We start from the raw sequence: 18,029 nt of genomic DNA, 5'->3' as shown, positions 1-18,029 counted from the left end.
GAAACATCACATAAACAAACTAATGACATGACATACTGTAAATCAACTTTTCCTTTTTTCCTTTTTTTTTTTTTTTTTTTGCTGTTCTGTTATTTATAAAGATAGAAAATATCCCAAAAGCAATCAACTTTTTACTCAGGAAGTGACCATATTTTATCTTTTTTTTTCTGCTGCTTTCAAAACACTAATGATATGTTGATGTCATATACAGAAAACATGTATGAATAATGTCCCTACACATTCAGGTAGATTTTGTTTATGTGAGATTTTTAGAACAAGAAAGAATGGAGAATTAGCATATTTTTCTCTCATTCGCTGTAGCACTGTAGCAGTGTACCCAATTCTTGTATTTATCCCCTATTTCTGTGGCAAGCATTGCAAAAGAAGCACTTGAGAGAACGCCATGGCAGGAGGACACAACACAAAATCTTCTTAACTCCTGGTTGCCAACTTACAACTAATAAACTAAGTTAAACTAGATGAACTAAGTAACTACACAAACTATGCAACAAAAACACAGCACAACACAACCATGATCAACACTACCAACCTAATATAACCACAAATAATGGCATCTAAAACATGATGAACACAAACTCCCATAATGTATTGCTACAATATGAAGAAAGTCTGAGGAAAACATAACGTTCTTATGGGGATGTAGAACCTTTCCACTTTCATTTCTGTGGAGGGCAGGGATAATGAGTTACAAACACTTATGTCAGTGTAATTTAGAAGTATTTTGGAGTGGTTTGGAGTGGTTATCTCGTGTGTATTTTTAAGCCAGTGATTCCACTCATACTTGAGTAAAAAATTACAATATGAGATCTACTTTTTAAATCAAAAGTGACTACTGAGTTATTCTATAATGAAATATGTATTCAGATTTTTTAAATTTGTTATTAAACTATTTTTTTTATATATACATTTGTTTCAAAACAAATTGCAGAAGTGGAATTGCATTCTACTGATCTACTTTATTGTATATTGTCTCTGCAATTTACTTCAAACAAACAGGTAAATCGGATGAGATGACGATACATTTGAATATACCAGCTCCAAAGTAACAGTTTAAGTACTTTGTACTTAAACATGAGTGCACCTTTCCAGTGTTCACCTGCGGATATTTATGTATAAATGCTACTATTTTTGTGTTTATAGTGACTTTAAAAACAAGCATTTTCCAAGCTGCATTCTGCATTGTGTACTTTGTATTTTTTTTTTTAAAGAAAACCCTCAGGCTTGCATTAATCTATTCGGTGCAATGTGAACTATTTGGCTTTGCTCCACAGAGGTCGTTTCCACGTTCAACAGGCGGAGTTGAGGCGGCTCCGGTTCAGTTAAATGGATGTGCCGCGCACTTTCGCTCAGGCTCCCATTCACATGTCTTCATCAGAGGTCTGCAGCGCTAATCCTCTTAAACTCCAGTCAACAGAGGCGGAGCGAGCTGTGTTTTACAGTTTCCTGCGCTGCCATTCACGGTGGGAGACGGCAAGCGGCGGCTCGCGCGTGGCCCACGGACCTCCCGGCGATGCGTTCAGGTTCGGGACTCCGGAGACTCGCTGCGTAAAAACGGTGCGTCAGGAACGACGGAGCAGATGCGGCTCTTACCATGACTTGTACCGGGAAGCGCAGCCTGCAAGCGGCGTTGATCCTCCTGTGCTTGGGCCAGCTGACTGCAGGTACACCGTGCTCCATGTGCATCACAAGTTCATCGTCAAACCTTCTCATTTAGTAAATTGCGCTGCGTTCATTTGTCCATGGCAGGGATTATCCTGGCTACACTTCACAGTGTTGGTGAAGTTGGGATTAAATCTATTAAAATCGCTCGTTCTGTACGACCTGAAAGCTATTCCTAAAAAAAATTAAATGTAAAAAAATAGATTTACGGGTTATGTCATCAAACAAATACTGTTTAGGGACACATTGTTTACTCTGACAAAACTTAAAACTTGAAGAACTTACAAATAATATATAGAATATTATCATCTTCGGTGCTCACTGCTATTTCCTGGCCAGCCACACACTGTGACATAATGAAAAGATTATGTGCAAGAGCAATACATTGACTCATTAACACACACACACACACACACACACACACACACACACACACACACACACACACACACACACACACACACACACACACACACACACACACACACACACACACACACACACACAGGTGTGATGTTCTCTTGATTCCTGGCTCACAGTTGCCTGGTTGCCTGTTTATTTACATGTGCTCCATGTGAATGTCAATAAACGTGCTGCTGTTGCTCACACACTTGCCAATGGCCATTTACCATGTCACACTCAGCAAATAAGTGTATTTGTACTTCTTTGTAGCTCATTTTATAGCCCTCACTCGTCCTCACTGAACTTTACAGGTGGTATAACAGGTAACTATCATATGGTGTCAGCTCAGGAAAGATACCACAAATATTGACACTCTATATATAGATAATATCTTAATGTTTAATATGCTGCTTGAAAGCTACTTTTTATAGCAACTGGTTGTTGTTCAATGTCTCTAAAGTTGTTCTGTAAACTGTCTCAATAACAGGTGGACTAGTCTCTGGCTTCAGCAACGTTTAAACAAAATAAGTAAACATGACCACAATTACTGGAAATAATTTGGGTTTTTTCCATCTTATACATTTATAATGTACCTCATCTGTGCAATGTTGGTTGTGCTGTTTGGCAAGTATGCTTATACCACGATTGTTGATGTCCTTATTGACAATACCTGTTGGGACTTTTCCTCAGAGCTGGACAGCGCTGTGTTTTACTCCTTGTTGGTACAGAGCGAATTAAAGAATAAATGAAGTTATAAGCAGCCATAAGTGAAGATGAGTGAAACTTGCAATTGTTCCTCTGGGACTCTATAAAGCAGCTCCTAAATGGTATAGTCCTGATGTTAGATTGAGGGAAATGATATGAAACATGTACACGCATTCCAGCTTCTTTTGTAATTTAAAGCATTTGGAGGTTTCGTCAGAATCAAAGAATACATTAATCATCTTGCATTGGGATTTTTTCTGGATTGTTGTTGAGAACACATACACAGAAGCTTGACATGCCTTGAAGAACAACAGGCTGTAAAATCAATGATTTCCAATTAAATTGCATGCATTCACAGCCAAGCACCAGTTTTGTAATTATTTTTTTTGTTGTTATTTTGTTTTCCCTATTTACGTCTTTTGGGTAAATGTTTTCTTTTCTTTATACTTCTGTGCTCCTGCAAAAGTTTGTTGGTTGTTTACAACATTCACGATGAGCCAATAAACTTATTATTGTTATTATTAGAATACATTTGATATATTCATCCTTTTGTTTCATACTATCCCTAAAGTCCAAACCAGTGCAGCAGAAAGATGAATGCTCTCAGTCTGGTTGTTTAGACATTACAAGGGTAAAAGGGAATTTCTTTTTGTTTTTTATCCCAGACCCATGTCTGATCTTGTCAGATTGTAGGCTTTTTTTCTGTAAAAGTGTCATGAGATACCAATACTGTAATCTGCATAATGGAACTGAATTGATCTGAGATTAAATAACATATTTGTCGAAAGTTAATATGTGATCATGAAGAAGCGTGAGATGTGATGTGTGATTATGAAATCTGATAATGATAATCTATTAGGTTGTTTGTCATTCAACCAGGCTGTGGCACATCATTCAGTATTTTTAAATCTCTACCTGGAGTCGTCATTCATCAAAGTAATTGAGGGTTATTTGTCATAAGTAGCATTGGAAAGCCTGAAGTAAAAATGTATTATTACACTGTGGACATATTAGTGGTGTGCCAAGGTAATTTTTTTTTATAATAAGGTGTTTAATTTCAGAGAATATTGTAACAGGGCTGTTGCAATTCAAAGTTCTTGTACGGAACCATGAATGTCCTTGTGTCTGAATAGTGTTACTGTAGGTACAGTTAATAAGGGTGCCATGCCTTGTTGTGAAGGAAGACTAAAAAAACAGTTTTGTTCTGTTTGCTCTCTTTGTTCATGTGGAAGTAGTTTTACTTTTTTTTAAACAAAAGATATAACTGCATGAGTTTGTGTTTGATTAATTTCAAGGTTAATTGGTGACTCTAAATTGACTTTAGGTGTGAATGTTAGTGTGTTTGGCAGACAATAGTCAGCTGAGATCAGCTCAAGCTCCCCCAAAACCCTGAGATCTATAAAGTGGTATAGAAGAACTATGGATGATTCGTTCAGCAGTTTTACTGGTAATGACATTTATACAAGGTCTCACATACTTTCCTGTCATACACAATGTTAATATATTTGCACATTACCACCATACATAAAACAATGCTTAAATTCCAATGCTGAGTGATTTTACCTACTTTAAAGGAGAGAAAAAAACCTGCCATTTCTTAGTCAGAGAGCGGTACTGTATTTAAACTTGCTTGTCCTTGAGCAGGTTGTTACTAAGCAACTCCCAGGTTTGTGGTGAAGGGACAAAAAATGTCATATTCCTCTTAGTCTTTCCAAAAAGAGACACCCTGATGTATCTGAAGCTTGATTTACTGTTTGAGGTCCTTTACAAACCTTTGACGGAAAAACATGGCGAGATTCAATTCTACTTCACAGCCATGACTTCCAGAAAGCACAAAAACAAACACTTTAGTATAAACCAGTTGACTGCCCTGTTCGGGCTTGCGACGCCAAAATTAAATATGAAGAGCAGCCAAATTACTGTTTTCATTCTTAAAAAATAAAACCAAACAAACAAACAAACTGCAGTGCCCAGCTGAACCGTTTAAGCAATATGCTGGTGACAAAGATAAACTATAGATTTCTGACATATGTTGATACTCATGTCCATATTAGATGTAAATGACAAACTGACCAACTAAATGTGTTTTATTTTGTTTAAATCGACACTAAAATGGAGGAAAGTTGCAGCACTTTAGCAATTAAAACAAATAACATAGCAGGGTTGTGATTATCTCTTGTGATGTTAGAATATGTTATAAATACTTATGTAACTTGAATTGTGGGCCATGTGGTGGTCTACGGGCCAGAACATCCTCAGTTCAGGTTCAGTGGATGCCTTTCATTGTGAAGTTCGTAGGTTCGTCTTGTGCATGTCTGGGTTTCCTCCCACAGTCCAAAAAACCATGTGCATGATGTTAATTGAGGTGTGATTGTGGTTGTGTGTGTCTGTCTGTCTCTCTGTGTTTGTTCTGTGACGGACTGGTGAACCTGCCTTCACCCAAAAAGTCTTTAGAAGTTCCTTGAGATGACTGTTGTTATTGGCACTACATAAGTAAAATTGAACTGGGTAGATTTGAATATGTTTAATAAGTACACCCACTTCCCATCCAACTCCATCTATTTGACATGCATAACACAAATTCACTTCCAAGACACTCACAGCTCATGACTGCTTAGAAACCGGCCAAATGAGCCACAGAGCTGAGGACTCAGCTGTAGGCAACACAAAATCAATGAAAAATGGATTGAACTTTCTTTGGCCAGACAACAAAACGAGTGTTGTGGATGAATTGCAATCAAACTTCTTGCTTTCATGTCAGCCAGCGCTAATTTACAACAATTATTTCTGGAGAAGGTACCTCACCAGGAGCAGCTGTGTGTCTTGATAAATCTCAACAATGTACCCAGAGATGGATGGAAACTTTCTAAGAAGGAGCCTGTTGTTGTACGTTATTATAGGGCACCTTTCTGTACCCTGTCCAGAATGACGTTCACCTGGCTTCCTTCACAAGCCCTATAGTCAGAATAAAGGGGTTATGAAAGAGAGATGGAAACTTTGTGTTAGATATTATGTGCTAATGTCCTAATATCCATGTATCAATCTGCAATATCCAGATTAGGGTGTCAGGATAAGAGCCTGATCCCACCAACACAGGGAAGAGAAGTGTGCACCCTGTAGAAATGGAGAGATCACACAGGTCAAAACAGGGTCAGATCACACACAGACAGACACGCAGTTTGCAACTTCAGGAGGAGTTCAGGAGAAGTCGCACAACTCCACACAGAAATGCACTGTTAGTCAGAGGCTTCAGACCTGTTTGGATGAAACACTGCCACTTTTACACTTATTTAAGACATACTTTAATCAAGAGCTATCATTTTCCTTATTTATCCATAAATAAACATGGAAACTAGATTTACAGTTTAAGAATGTGATCTTAATTGTGATAATTATCTTAGGGGCTTATTGATTAAAACAAGTTTACATAATAAATGTTTTTTTATGTCTATATTTACACAGCGCAACATAATTCATATACCGGTACGCTATACATTTTTAATTTTACTGTTAATTTCTGAGGACCATAAAAAATATTTAATCAGATAATATACTTTATTATTTCTATGTTTTTCGAGTGAGTGGACGACGCGGACTTGCTTATCAATCACTCAACTCAGCTTATCAAACAAAGCATGACAGCGGCTTCAAGTAGAACACAAGATTATGTGGGTGTTAAACTAAGAGGTATTACACCGGTTCCTTCACCTCCAGCCATTTAAGAGCAGGGGCCTTGTTATAGAACGGGAGCATCCCGCTGCTGGAGTGTGTGAGTCAAACTTTTGTCTGACTAATGTCTCCACCCTCTGAATTACAAATCAATAAATTAACTTGTGCCTGCCACAAAGTGTTTTGTGGCGAGGACAGTTACCTAACCAGTGATCCACTCCACATGCAGGTCTGAAGTGCGTGTGCCAGCTGTGCGCCAACCGCACCTGCGAGACAGATGGCGCCTGCTGGAACTCTGTGATGCTGATCGATGGGAAGGAGGAGGCGGTCAAGTCCTGCCTGTCGCCCTCCGAGATGAAGGGGCACGTCTTCTGCTACAGCTCCAGAAACGTGTCCAAGAGGAACTGCTGCTTCACTGACTTCTGCAACAACGAGACTCTGCACCTACACCCTGGTACAATACACACCTCTGCAGTGATGTTGTTGCGCTTGTGTGCAAGTATGTCAACTTAAAGTAGTGAAAAGAAACATAGTGCAGGTACTTGTTGGACTTCCTTGCTGCGGGGCTAGAAAACACAGAGCTCATCTGAAAGAAAAGACACAGACGAGGAATTAACCAGAAGAAAATTGTAGGCATCCCCATCAGGCAGGCTGTTATTGTTGCACAGTTCGGTAGTTTTCAGTATTCAGTCAACAGCAACACCAATCTGTGTGGGATTTCCCACTCATTCTGGTCCCGGCTAGACGAGGTGGATGCTGATCCTCCTAGATCCTGTGACATAACAAATCTGGCAGAGGCTATGGGACGGCAGTTAGTGATCCTCCCCCTCCCCTCTGCGATTTATAAATAAATACTTTGTAAGGCATGTAGTCCTAAAAGCCTCTCGTGGCTCTGCTGTGTGGCAGCCGGCCTTGAAGTGAAGGAGGCCAGGAGGTGTTACTTATACACCTGTGAATGTACAGCTCACCACAAAAACACAAGGTTCCTTTTTTGTTTCATCTCCTGTGAGTTGATGTCAGTTGAGCAACTTTGCAGGCTCATGCTAATTTGAAAGGTCATTTTTCATTCAGTTTGGGCCAAAACTTCATTACAAGCCGAAAGCACACCGTGCTTGACACATTGAGGCCTTGCAAAGTTTCTATGAATACCATTAGCATCGATTCAGAGATTGAGTCTCTGTGCTCGTGACTCCGCCGGAGTTTGTTTGCTCCACTGTGTACACCAGCTAGCTGCTAACTTTGCTGTTTGGTGTGAGAAAAGCTCAGCACAGTGGGTGTATCAAGAGCTTTTTTGCCTGCTGTTCCTGTGGGTGATCAGACAGAACCAAATCTGTGAGACGTGGGCTGTGAAAATGAAAAAGAAAAAGAAAATAACCTTAGAACAATAAACAGGCTTGGAAAATACCAAATAAAGTTCATCATAGCCAAGATAATTATCTGAGTGTGTTAACATGAGCTTGCCTTTACACAATATGCATATTTTTCTGACCTACAGTGCAAATTAGGATATTGATTTGAGCAGCTTTAAAGAAAGGAACAAAATATTGTGATATCTTTGCAACAGTAATGTCAATAGACACGTACTAAAACAACACAATCAGAAACAAGTCCATTTGCGGGAGCAAAAGACATTTATGCACCATACTCTGTTTAGTTCAAGCAAAAAACAAAAAATTATATAAAAAACCTACTTAAAATGTATGTTGTAGTCCAGTATCGATTCTTAACATTAATTAGACCAAAGCAAAGTGAAAAAAGCACATTTGTCCTTATTTATCTAAAAATAATTTCACAACAATCCAGCAGATTTAAACGGTAAAACACGTCAGGCTGCTGACGACGCGAGTCGGGGGTAGCGAGCGCCCCGAGGCTGTGGTAGTGTCGGTTGTGAACCAGGACACCACAATCAATCTGTTCCATCTGCGTGAGCTCATCCAATGTGTCCACTTGTACACTTACAAATTGATTAGCGGCTAATTTCTCAACATTCATTTAAATGTATTGCCAAACAAGCAGTGTAAAAGCAGAAAACCGCCACTGCGGTGACCTCCGTGACCGTGCACAGTCACTGTGGCAGTTTGCAGGGGATTTCATGCCACTGGGCCAGAGGAGGGTTCAGTTCTGCTGAGCCCCAGTTGGACACAATGCGGGGCATGTATTTAGGCAAAAGGCGAAAGATGTCCTAAGAAGCTGTGGTTCAGTTTACAATGTGTTCCATTGCATCTGCAGATGTTGGGTGAGGACACTTCATCCATTTGGGATTCGGAAAATGAGATAAAAATATTCACAATCTAAATATTGAGCACGTGTGTGTTGAAACTGCTTCTGGTTTTGGACATTGTGCCTTGAGTAAATTTGATGAAATTAATGTTACAACATTTACTCAGTTTCTGTTCTTCATGTGGCCAGTTAATTATCTGCAAGGACGTGGAATCATGTTGTGCACTCATTATGCATTATTTTGTTAGCAGGTCAGTAAATCACATCATGAACCCACCCTCTCTGCTAATTCTGTCTGTGTGCAGGTTCCCTCTGTCCACCCACTGGCAGGAGGAAGGTCAGCGATAGAAATATCAAGTGACACCACTTCACTGAACCAAGTCCCAGTGTGCACCTGCTTTTAGTCTGCATGTGCCACCTGTTTTAAATAAATAAAAGTCAGTTTTAGAGTGCAAACACTGAATGGCACTGAAGGACTATTCATTCATGGCTTCTGATTTGTTTAAACAATGGTCAAAGGTTACATTTACTGGCACTCTGAAGAAATTCCTTATTAGACGAAGCTGTGTATTTCCTCAAAAATAAGATTGTGCATTAAATACATTTATTGGCTCAAAGATTTGCGTATTAATCTCAATAAAACCAAATGTATAAGACCAACAAGTATACTCATACACATATAACATAAAGTGAATTATCTACCTTCCCTGTGTTCATTAACAGCCACCAGAGGGTGCAGCAGATACATAAATCATGGAGCGCAATAAGCATATTGTTTTCCAATACTCTTTGTTTTTGTTTATTCTTTGATATAAGGAATGACTCACCGTATGAAGTCCTGATGGCATGCTCATTATAAAGCCTCCTCTGTCATTTCTGTGTGTCTGTCTTCAGAGAGGCCTTTGGACGACACTGACACTGGCTGGAGCAGGCTGCAGCTCACGGTGGTGATCCTGGTGCCGTCCTGCCTGCTGTGTTTGGGGCTCCTGCTGGGTGTGTTTGTGGTGCAGAGCCACCGTTGTGCCTACAGCCGAGCTCACAAGCAGGATGCAGAGGATCCTCTGGATGACCAGATGCTCATGTCGCCAGACAAATGTCTCAAAGATCTCATCTACGACATGAGCACCTCGGGCTCCGGATCAGGTGAGGGAAACTGCTGTTAGGGTGGTAAAGGATGATGTCATTTCCTGTTTGCAGTGAGACAAGTATATTGCTGAAATTAATTGATATTAGTATCTACTAAAATCGTCTAAATTTAAAACATGTACCTGTGCATAGGAAATGGGAAAAGATAGTGGTAGCTTGCACAACTAAATAAACAGAAAATCTATGCTTATCCTTTCTAGTTCAAGGCTGAACTGTACTTTCTGCAATGTCAACATTTAAGATATCGAGATGAGAAATGAAATAATTTAGGGAAGCAAGTTTACTGGCTGGAATGTTAGCGCTGACGCTAGAAAGATTGAAAGACGTTTATGTGAAAATGCCTAAAAATGGTCAAACTGAAATGAATCTAAAAAACCCTTGGAAAATAGTAAAAATACTAAAAGAAGTGTAATTATTACTTCATAGGGCCAGAACATGGTTTACAATTTGATTCTGTGGGTTGAGATTGTGGAACAGTTTAGATGTGGACCTTTTGTTCTGTGTTTGTTTTCTTTTTGGATCACCCTTGTACATTGCTGGTTTTTGAAAGAAGAGCACGAGATGAACATTTAATATTCCGAGTATAGATTTAGGGAGGTGGCTATGAAACCATGAGATCGGGGCAGGGACGAAAAATATTGTGTATTGAAAAAAATCAAGAGCCATTTCTTTTACCTGCTGCAGGACTGCCACTCCTGGTTCAGAGAACCATAGCTCGAACCATCGTGCTGCAGGAGACCATCGGGAAGGGTCGTTTTGGTGAGGTATGGCGGGGCAAATGGCGGGGAGAAGATGTGGCCGTGAAGATCTTCTCCTCCAGGGATGAGAGGTCGTGGTTTCGTGAAGCAGAGATTTATCAGACCATCATGCTCCGGCATGAGAACATCCTGGGCTTCATCGCTGCTGATAACAAAGGTAGTGGTCAAGCCTGATTTGAATACATTTGACGTACAGCTCCCAGAGAGGTTTGTTCACATGCTGCTGTATCTCTTGTCATACAGATAATGGCTCGTGGACTCAGCTGTGGTTGGTGTCAGAGTACCATGAGCACGGCTCTCTGTATGACTACCTGAACAGGTTCACAGTCTCAGTGGAGAGCATGATTGTTCTCGCCTTGTCCATCGCCAGCGGGCTGGCGCACCTCCACATGGAGATCATCGGCACACAAGGTACAAACACTCTTTGTGAAAGAAGAACTTGTGTTCAAGGTCAACCCTATATTAAATATTATAATGATGCTTTTGTGTGCACCACTAACTAAGATTGTTTATCAATAATTAATTTGTTAATCAAGCTAGTAATGAGGTTTTTTTTTTAGTGTTTCAATTAGCCTTTTTTTGTCTAAATCAAGTAAGATGGGAGAATAGTTATGAGTGTTTCTTTATGAATGACATGAAAGCTCTTTTATTTATTTTTTAATAGTTTCCCATTTTGTTCACATCGAATAATTGACCGTACTCAATTGCATACATTTTTCCTTTTAGGAAAGCCTGCCATCGCTCACAGAGACTTAAAGTCTAAAAATGTTCTGGTGAAGAAGAACGGAACGGCCGTCATTGCAGATCTGGGCTTGGCCGTGAAACATGACTCCAATACAAACACCATCGACATTCCGTCCAACCACAGAGTGGGAACCAAGAGGTTAGACTTACGTCAGAACACACAATCAACGCACAACAAAGAGAAAAGTGGTTTTAAGCTGCACTTTTTATATGGAAACAGTTTTACTGGCAGGCTGGTTGGTTATACCCTCCCTCTGGTTTATGTTTCCCTTCTTCTGGACAGGAAAACAATCATTCCCTCTTCATAGAGTTTAAGCACATGTTACTAGCAGACATTGCTTTGGACAAATTCCTTATAAAGCTTAAGCAAAGTATTGATTTACACTTCGATAGTACAATTCTAAACATACACAACACATTATTTTGCATTAAGCAAAATAGTTGTTGTTTTTTGGTTTGTTTTCTTTACTAGATTCTGGACTTCATTTTACAAGGAAAAATCAGATATATCATTATTTGCACTCATGTGCTTTAGTAGGATACATTTCAGTTTTAGAATCCACTTATTCATCCCCATTATGATTTTTAAAGAAAGCTGGCCTGCTTGAAAACCATTCAGCTCCATGTGGTCAGTGTCTGAAAGACTGGTCAGCCTGTTTTGCATGAATTGGTTGGTATTATTTAGTGTCTCTTCATATGAAGAAAGCCAGACCTTGTTTTGTCTGTGACGAAAACAGAGCTGCAATTACAAACATGAGTTTTATCACATTCGAGACATTCAGTCCAAATGTCCAAGAATAACTTTCATGGTTCATAGTTGTAGGTTTGCCTCAATTAAATATTATGTTATTCCGGGAAGTATTGTTTGGCAATTATGGGAAATCAGTTCAAAAGTCATGCAGCCTCCAAATTATTTCATGTGAAAGTGAAAATATGACACACAAGATCCTGACATACAGTTATTTAGCCGTTTACCCTCTATTGGCTGTAATAACACCAAATTCTTACTGCAGTCGAGTTAAAAATATAAAAAAGATGAATGGAGGATAAAATAATCTATATAAATGTTTTTATGCTGGGGACAAATGTGACTGCTTGTATGTGAAGATTTAAAACATTTGGACTTTGGTGACTCCTAGTGGCTCCATTGTGAGCTTACAAAATATGTTTTTTTTAACTGCAGTATTACATTGTGAGGTTGTGTGAAAAGACCCTCACACACAAACTGATTGGGTATTCTAATGAGTGCAAGCCTTTCTATTGAATTAAACCCTTGATCATTTTGTGCACTGCAGGTACATGTCCCCAGAAATCCTGGACGAGACGATCAATATGAACAACTTTGAGTCATTCAAGCGGGCGGATATCTACTCACTTGGCCTGGTGTTCTGGGAACTGGCCAGAAGATGCTGTGTTAGAGGTGCATACAGAACACGCACACGTTAACTTTATTAACTAGAAATACTCCAATATGCATGTATTTTTGGTCACGGAGATGAAGAAAAGAAGAAATAGACGAAACATTTCTCCTTTGTCTTCATAGGACTCCAAGAGGATTTCCAGCTGCCTTACTATGACATGGTGCCTTCAGATCCCTCCATCGAGGACATGAAGAAGGTTGTTTGTGATCAGAAGCTCAGACCCAACATTCCCAATCAGTGGCAGAGCTGCGAGGTGAGACAGATCCCTCATGTTAACCTAAATGGTTATCATCAGTGCTTCATCAGTTAATCCCCCATACATATAGACATCTCAAAGTCTTGGCTATCAGTCTCTATCTATCTATCTATCTATCTATCTATCTATCTATCTATCTATCTATCTATCTATCTATTAGAATACTTAATTAAACAAATTATTGAAAAATATGGATGAAATTATATTTGACAAGGTGAAACAGAAGTTCGAAATAGAGCTACAAATGAATTGAAAACACCATCTTAGGAAAAAAATCTGTCAACATATACAGTGAGTGAGTGTCACTGCTCCTATTTCCAAAATAACTTCAACTTCCATTTTTCCTTTATGTTTTTGATGGGTCTGAAAAGCTTGTGTTTTATGTAAATGTGTGAATATTGTTTTTGATTGGTCAGTTGGACCAACGACGTCCTTGAGGCCACTACAATGATTTGTATACTGCATAGGCAATTGTAGATCTCAGAAAAGGTCAAAGAAACTGATGTAAAGTAGTAATCTGGTGATTTTTCATCGATAACGTTGCCCCTTTGCTGACCCACTAGGCTCTGCGTGTGATGGGCAAACTGATGAGAGAGTGCTGGTACGCCAACTCTGCTGCACGACTCACTGCTCTGCGGGTCAAGAAAACCGTGTCTCAGCTGTCTGCCATCAAGGACGTCAAAGATTAGCTGGACTTGATGCACTGCATCTCTGCGCTGGTGCTGGCACCGGTGCAGCTCCATGGACTGGGACCAAATTGGGACAAACTGTATGATTTCTCACAGTCCCTGGCTTTGCCCTTCAGGACATGACCGCACCGTCAAAAAGCTTCAGCGGGTTGTTATTGGTGCCAAATTATCACAGACGTGTTTGTGGAAACTTTACACAAAGACACCAGGTAGGAAGAGCCATATGAAGTAAGTTATGTATGTGAAAATTGTTTTTTTTTGCTACCTCAGTATTTTAAGTGCCCAAAGCTTGAAGTTGCACGTTTCGTTTTTGTGCCATATCTTGTCACAGATGCAGTACTTTTGAACAGGTAGTGTGCTAAATGACAATCACAGGAGACACTAGAATGGGGGGGGGGGGGGGGGGGGAGGTTGTTAATGATACACATATATACTTTCCTTGATAATTTGAATGTTTTTTATCCAAGCTTTGCACGCGACAGAAGAAAGTGTTCTACTATAGGGATCTAAGGCTGTGGTCTAGTTCAAACTTACTGAGCATCAATAGTGACTTTTAGGTGAAAATGTTGGTTATTCCAAGTTGTTAATTGGTCAAAATATCATTTAAAAAAAATGTTTTTACCTGCTTTATCAAAGTTAGTTTACAATGAATGAATGGGAGCAGTAATGGCAACCTGGGGTACAAAAGGTGATTAAAATATAACCAGACAGTTTACCTTGTGCCACAAGAGAATGTCAGTTCAGTCAATCAAATTCCAGTGTGACAAAACTCCAGGTTATTTGTGGTCTCTATCTCTTTATGACTACATAAAGACAACGTGACACTCTCTTGCACCGTCCTCAAGCTTGGCAGCTTGAGGACGGTGTCGAGTTGCAGGGAAATCTCTTCATTTTGGGAGTGTCATGAGACAAAGTGCTCCAAATATTTCTATATGATCCCTGTGAAGATACTACAAAATCCTACAGTTTTGCGAAACTCCCCTCTGGCTGTTGTGTCACAGCATTTGTGTGAACCAAAGTGTGTTGTCAATGTTGGCTGAAGATGTTTTTAAAGGGGAAAAGTTCAAGAAGTCATTTACATTTTATGAGCCTTTGATGCCGTTTTAGTGGAGTCCCACGTGTATGTGATGACATTTGAATATATAAATATATACTGGTGTAAAACTAGTAATGAAAACTCCCCCACGGAATCCTTAAAATCTTGATGAAGAAACAAGTGTTGCACAGAAGGATGCTATGTTAAATGGCACACTAATGCTGGTACTCAATCAGTTTTAGCTGTTTCACAAGGGGAGCGCTATTAAAGTGATGGACGTACATTAGGATCACTAATGCTACTGTCTGACGTGGCCTACAAAGCCTTGATGTAACAGGCTTAGGGAAAGTGCAGGCAGGTCAACTTGTGCTTGTGTGAACCGATACGTGTACCTGCACGTGAGTGTGTGCGTGTGTGTGTGTGTGTGTGTGTGCACGTGTGTGTGCACGTGTGTGTGTCTATCTGCGCATTTCATATCATGTGAAGTGACCGTGGATTTAAAAATGTGAATCTGATAAATCACTACAGTGTTTGTGAAACTCTTGCATTTGAAAAAAAGAAGAAAAAAAACTAAACATTTAAATACGCGGAAGTTTTTTTTTTTAACTGTTTAGTTCCACCTCCTGATCATATCTTTTTAGTTGATGAGGTGAATGACATATTTTGATGTAGGTGCTTCATATCTATGTTGACACATAATATGATGTGTCTTTTCTTATCAATATGTCTCTTGATGATTAAGGTACAATATGTATGAGCAGTGGTCCTTCGCTTCATGTGAGCTTTCCACGTTTTTCTTTCTGAGAAATTATTGGTCAACCTCAGTTATTTAAAAATTCAGAAATACAAAGACAAAATGACAACCAAGTCTACTAGCTCTGCTACATCAAGCCATTGACAAATGTCTGATACAGTGGTTTTTATATTGTGAGGCAGTCCTCCCCTGGAGGGCACTAGAGAGCATTATCGCGGTCAAGCTTTTGATTTTTGAGAAGAAATCATGATTAAAAAGAAATGAGGTTATTATTTTACTGAATTATAACGGTTATGACAGTTGCACACTATATATAAAGACTTCTTAGATTTTTTAAAAGACGAGCATCTATATAGGATGAGACAGATTATGCTTCCTATTGCCAATGGATCCAAACAACCATTAAATGTAATTATTATATGGAGTGAGACCAAACATGTGCTGCGTAAGAGTTGAGGAGTGTAGTGTGAGTGTAGTGTGCTCATTCTCCCATACTTTAAAAACGTCTGACTTTTAATATTTCTTTTAGTTGCTTTTCTTAAGTTATATCTGTGCTGAGCCAAACATGTTGTCAATCTGTCTCTGTGAGAATCAGAAAAATGACTCAGAGACATGGATAGTGTATAAAAAAAACAAAAACTTATCAGTCATTCCAAAGACGAGTTCTCACCATGTGCAATTTTTAACTAGTGTCTTTTTTCACTCATTGTATACAGCATGGTTATTTTGAAACAGATGCTTTCATTTAATACGACCTACCCCTGATCTGAACACCTCTGCACTCATTTAGATTCAAACTTTAGTTTTTCTTTTGTGTCAAATGTGAATTTCATGTCACTGCATCATATTTGTTTCTCTTGCACTATTTATTCTGTATACAAATGTCATTTCAGTGGGTCAATAAACTATGTTTTCATAAATTGCTGCTTCGATTTTTATTTTATTTTATAATGTGTCATATTTTCATTGTGATTCTGAAAGCAGAGATTGTGCAGAGAGGTGCAAATTACTGCATGTAGGGGAGGATTTCCCAGAGCTCCTCATATGAAACAGGTCGTTTTTATCATCTCCGTCACACTCTGGCCTTAACTGACATGAGTCATCACTGCTCTGCGGTGGACTTTGCGTTTGTCTGCAAGAGTCCGTTAGACGGAGGAAATAAAGCCGTAACCCAGAAGCATGTAGAAGTACAGAGATGAGTCAACGCTGGGAGATGGGTTAACAGATTTCATGTCATGTAGGGGAAGGCCACACAAAGTCACTTACCTGCCGTCTTGATTAAGATTGTCATAAGTATTTGCAAGAAACTGATGTAATCAGTTATGCTCCAAGAATTTCCTTTAGAATGCATTTCCTGTAATGAGATGCTAAAGGAAACTGAGGCGATCCCAGCACGTTGGGCAGCTCACAGTCCATCACAATGTAAACAGAGAGTGACAGGCAACAACGCACACTCACATTCACGCCTACAGTCAGTTTAGACTCATCAAAATTTATATCGAATCATTGCAATCAACCAAATAATTTGGCATTTGTGTAACTGTTGTATAACGGCAATTCAGAAGAAAGGAGTTAAAACTGAAAAACACTGTTCTGTACTTAATGTAACAAGAATGCGGATGGGGATTTGCCCCGTCCAGTGAAATGGGATATCTGTGTTCCAGACGGTCCCATGGTTTGTTGGGTACTGCAGCGGGTCAGTGGGGCAGAACAGATTGCTGTGAAGCAATCTGTTAGTCAAGGAGCCTTTGAACTGTGTTCTAACATCACACTGGAGTGAAGTGCTTATTTTCTTATAAAGAAGAGAGTGTGAATTGATATGCGTTGTGCAGATGATATTAAACATTTGTCCAGATAAAACAACTTTTGAGAGCCGAGGGAGAGAGTGTGTGTGTCCAGTTTTCTTTATCGCATCAGCTATTGTTTTCTCCCGGCCTACTGCCTGTGTGGGTGTGTGTGTATGTGTGTGTGTTTGTACGTGTGTGTGCGTGTGCATGTGTGTTTTCTTTTGATCCAAGCATGTCTGCTGCCTTCAGCCCACTGACCCATGCTGTCTGTTTTTGGGAGCGTGACATTGGCCCCGAGCTAAATCAGGCTTTTGTCTGTCCTCATAAGAAAAGTCTCCTTGCTTGACAGGACACAGGATTCAGGCTGAAGCTTTGCCCGCTGACAAACCAGAGCGAGAGAGGCTGGAAGCAGGTGTCGCTGAAGGAAAACAAGTGGCAGTTTCTCATGCATTGCTGATCTTTGACCAGGAATCTACAAAAGAAAGTACCTGTTTGAAGGGGAATTAAACACTCCCGTGTATCTTTCTTTTCAAAGCAGCACATCAGCACTTCACAGGAAACAGAAAGCTGAAAGAGGTGAACAGGAAACGAGGTATGTGAGGCTGTAATCTGCCGAAGCAGGTCCACCACAACCATCACATGATGTGGATTTCCGCTTTGACGCACTCTTCTGGGCTTCTGGCTGCACAGCAGGGCAGGGCCACACAGCCACCGAGGAGCTGCTGCAGCAGGTCATGACGCTGCTTTGAGGAGTACTCGACC

At 39.8% G+C, this 18,029-nt stretch overlaps 1 protein-coding gene across 1 annotated transcript; it reads left to right on the top strand.

Annotated features, from left to right (window-relative positions):
* Positions 1–1,612: 1,612 nt before the first annotated feature.
* On the top strand, positions 1,613–13,690 carry acvr1c (activin A receptor type 1C; the record flags this gene model as incomplete). The annotated part of the gene is made up of 9 exons (XM_080498402.1): positions 1,613–1,682; positions 6,686–6,910; positions 9,571–9,819; positions 10,507–10,737; positions 10,824–10,991; positions 11,307–11,463; positions 12,620–12,744; positions 12,868–12,998; positions 13,565–13,690. The coding sequence occupies 9 exons, from the start codon at positions 1,613–1,615 to the stop codon at positions 13,688–13,690; spliced, it is 1,482 nt and encodes a 493-aa protein (XP_080354528.1).
* Between the last annotated feature and the right edge of the window lie 4,339 nt (positions 13,691–18,029).

The sequence above is a fragment of the Blennius ocellaris genome (genome assembly GCF_963422515.1).
Source record: "Blennius ocellaris genome assembly, chromosome: 6".
Classification (NCBI taxonomy): domain Eukaryota; kingdom Metazoa; phylum Chordata; class Actinopteri; order Blenniiformes; family Blenniidae; genus Blennius; species Blennius ocellaris.
The sequence above is the reverse complement of the archived record's forward strand: the minus strand, read 5'-3'. Positions and strand labels throughout refer to the sequence as shown.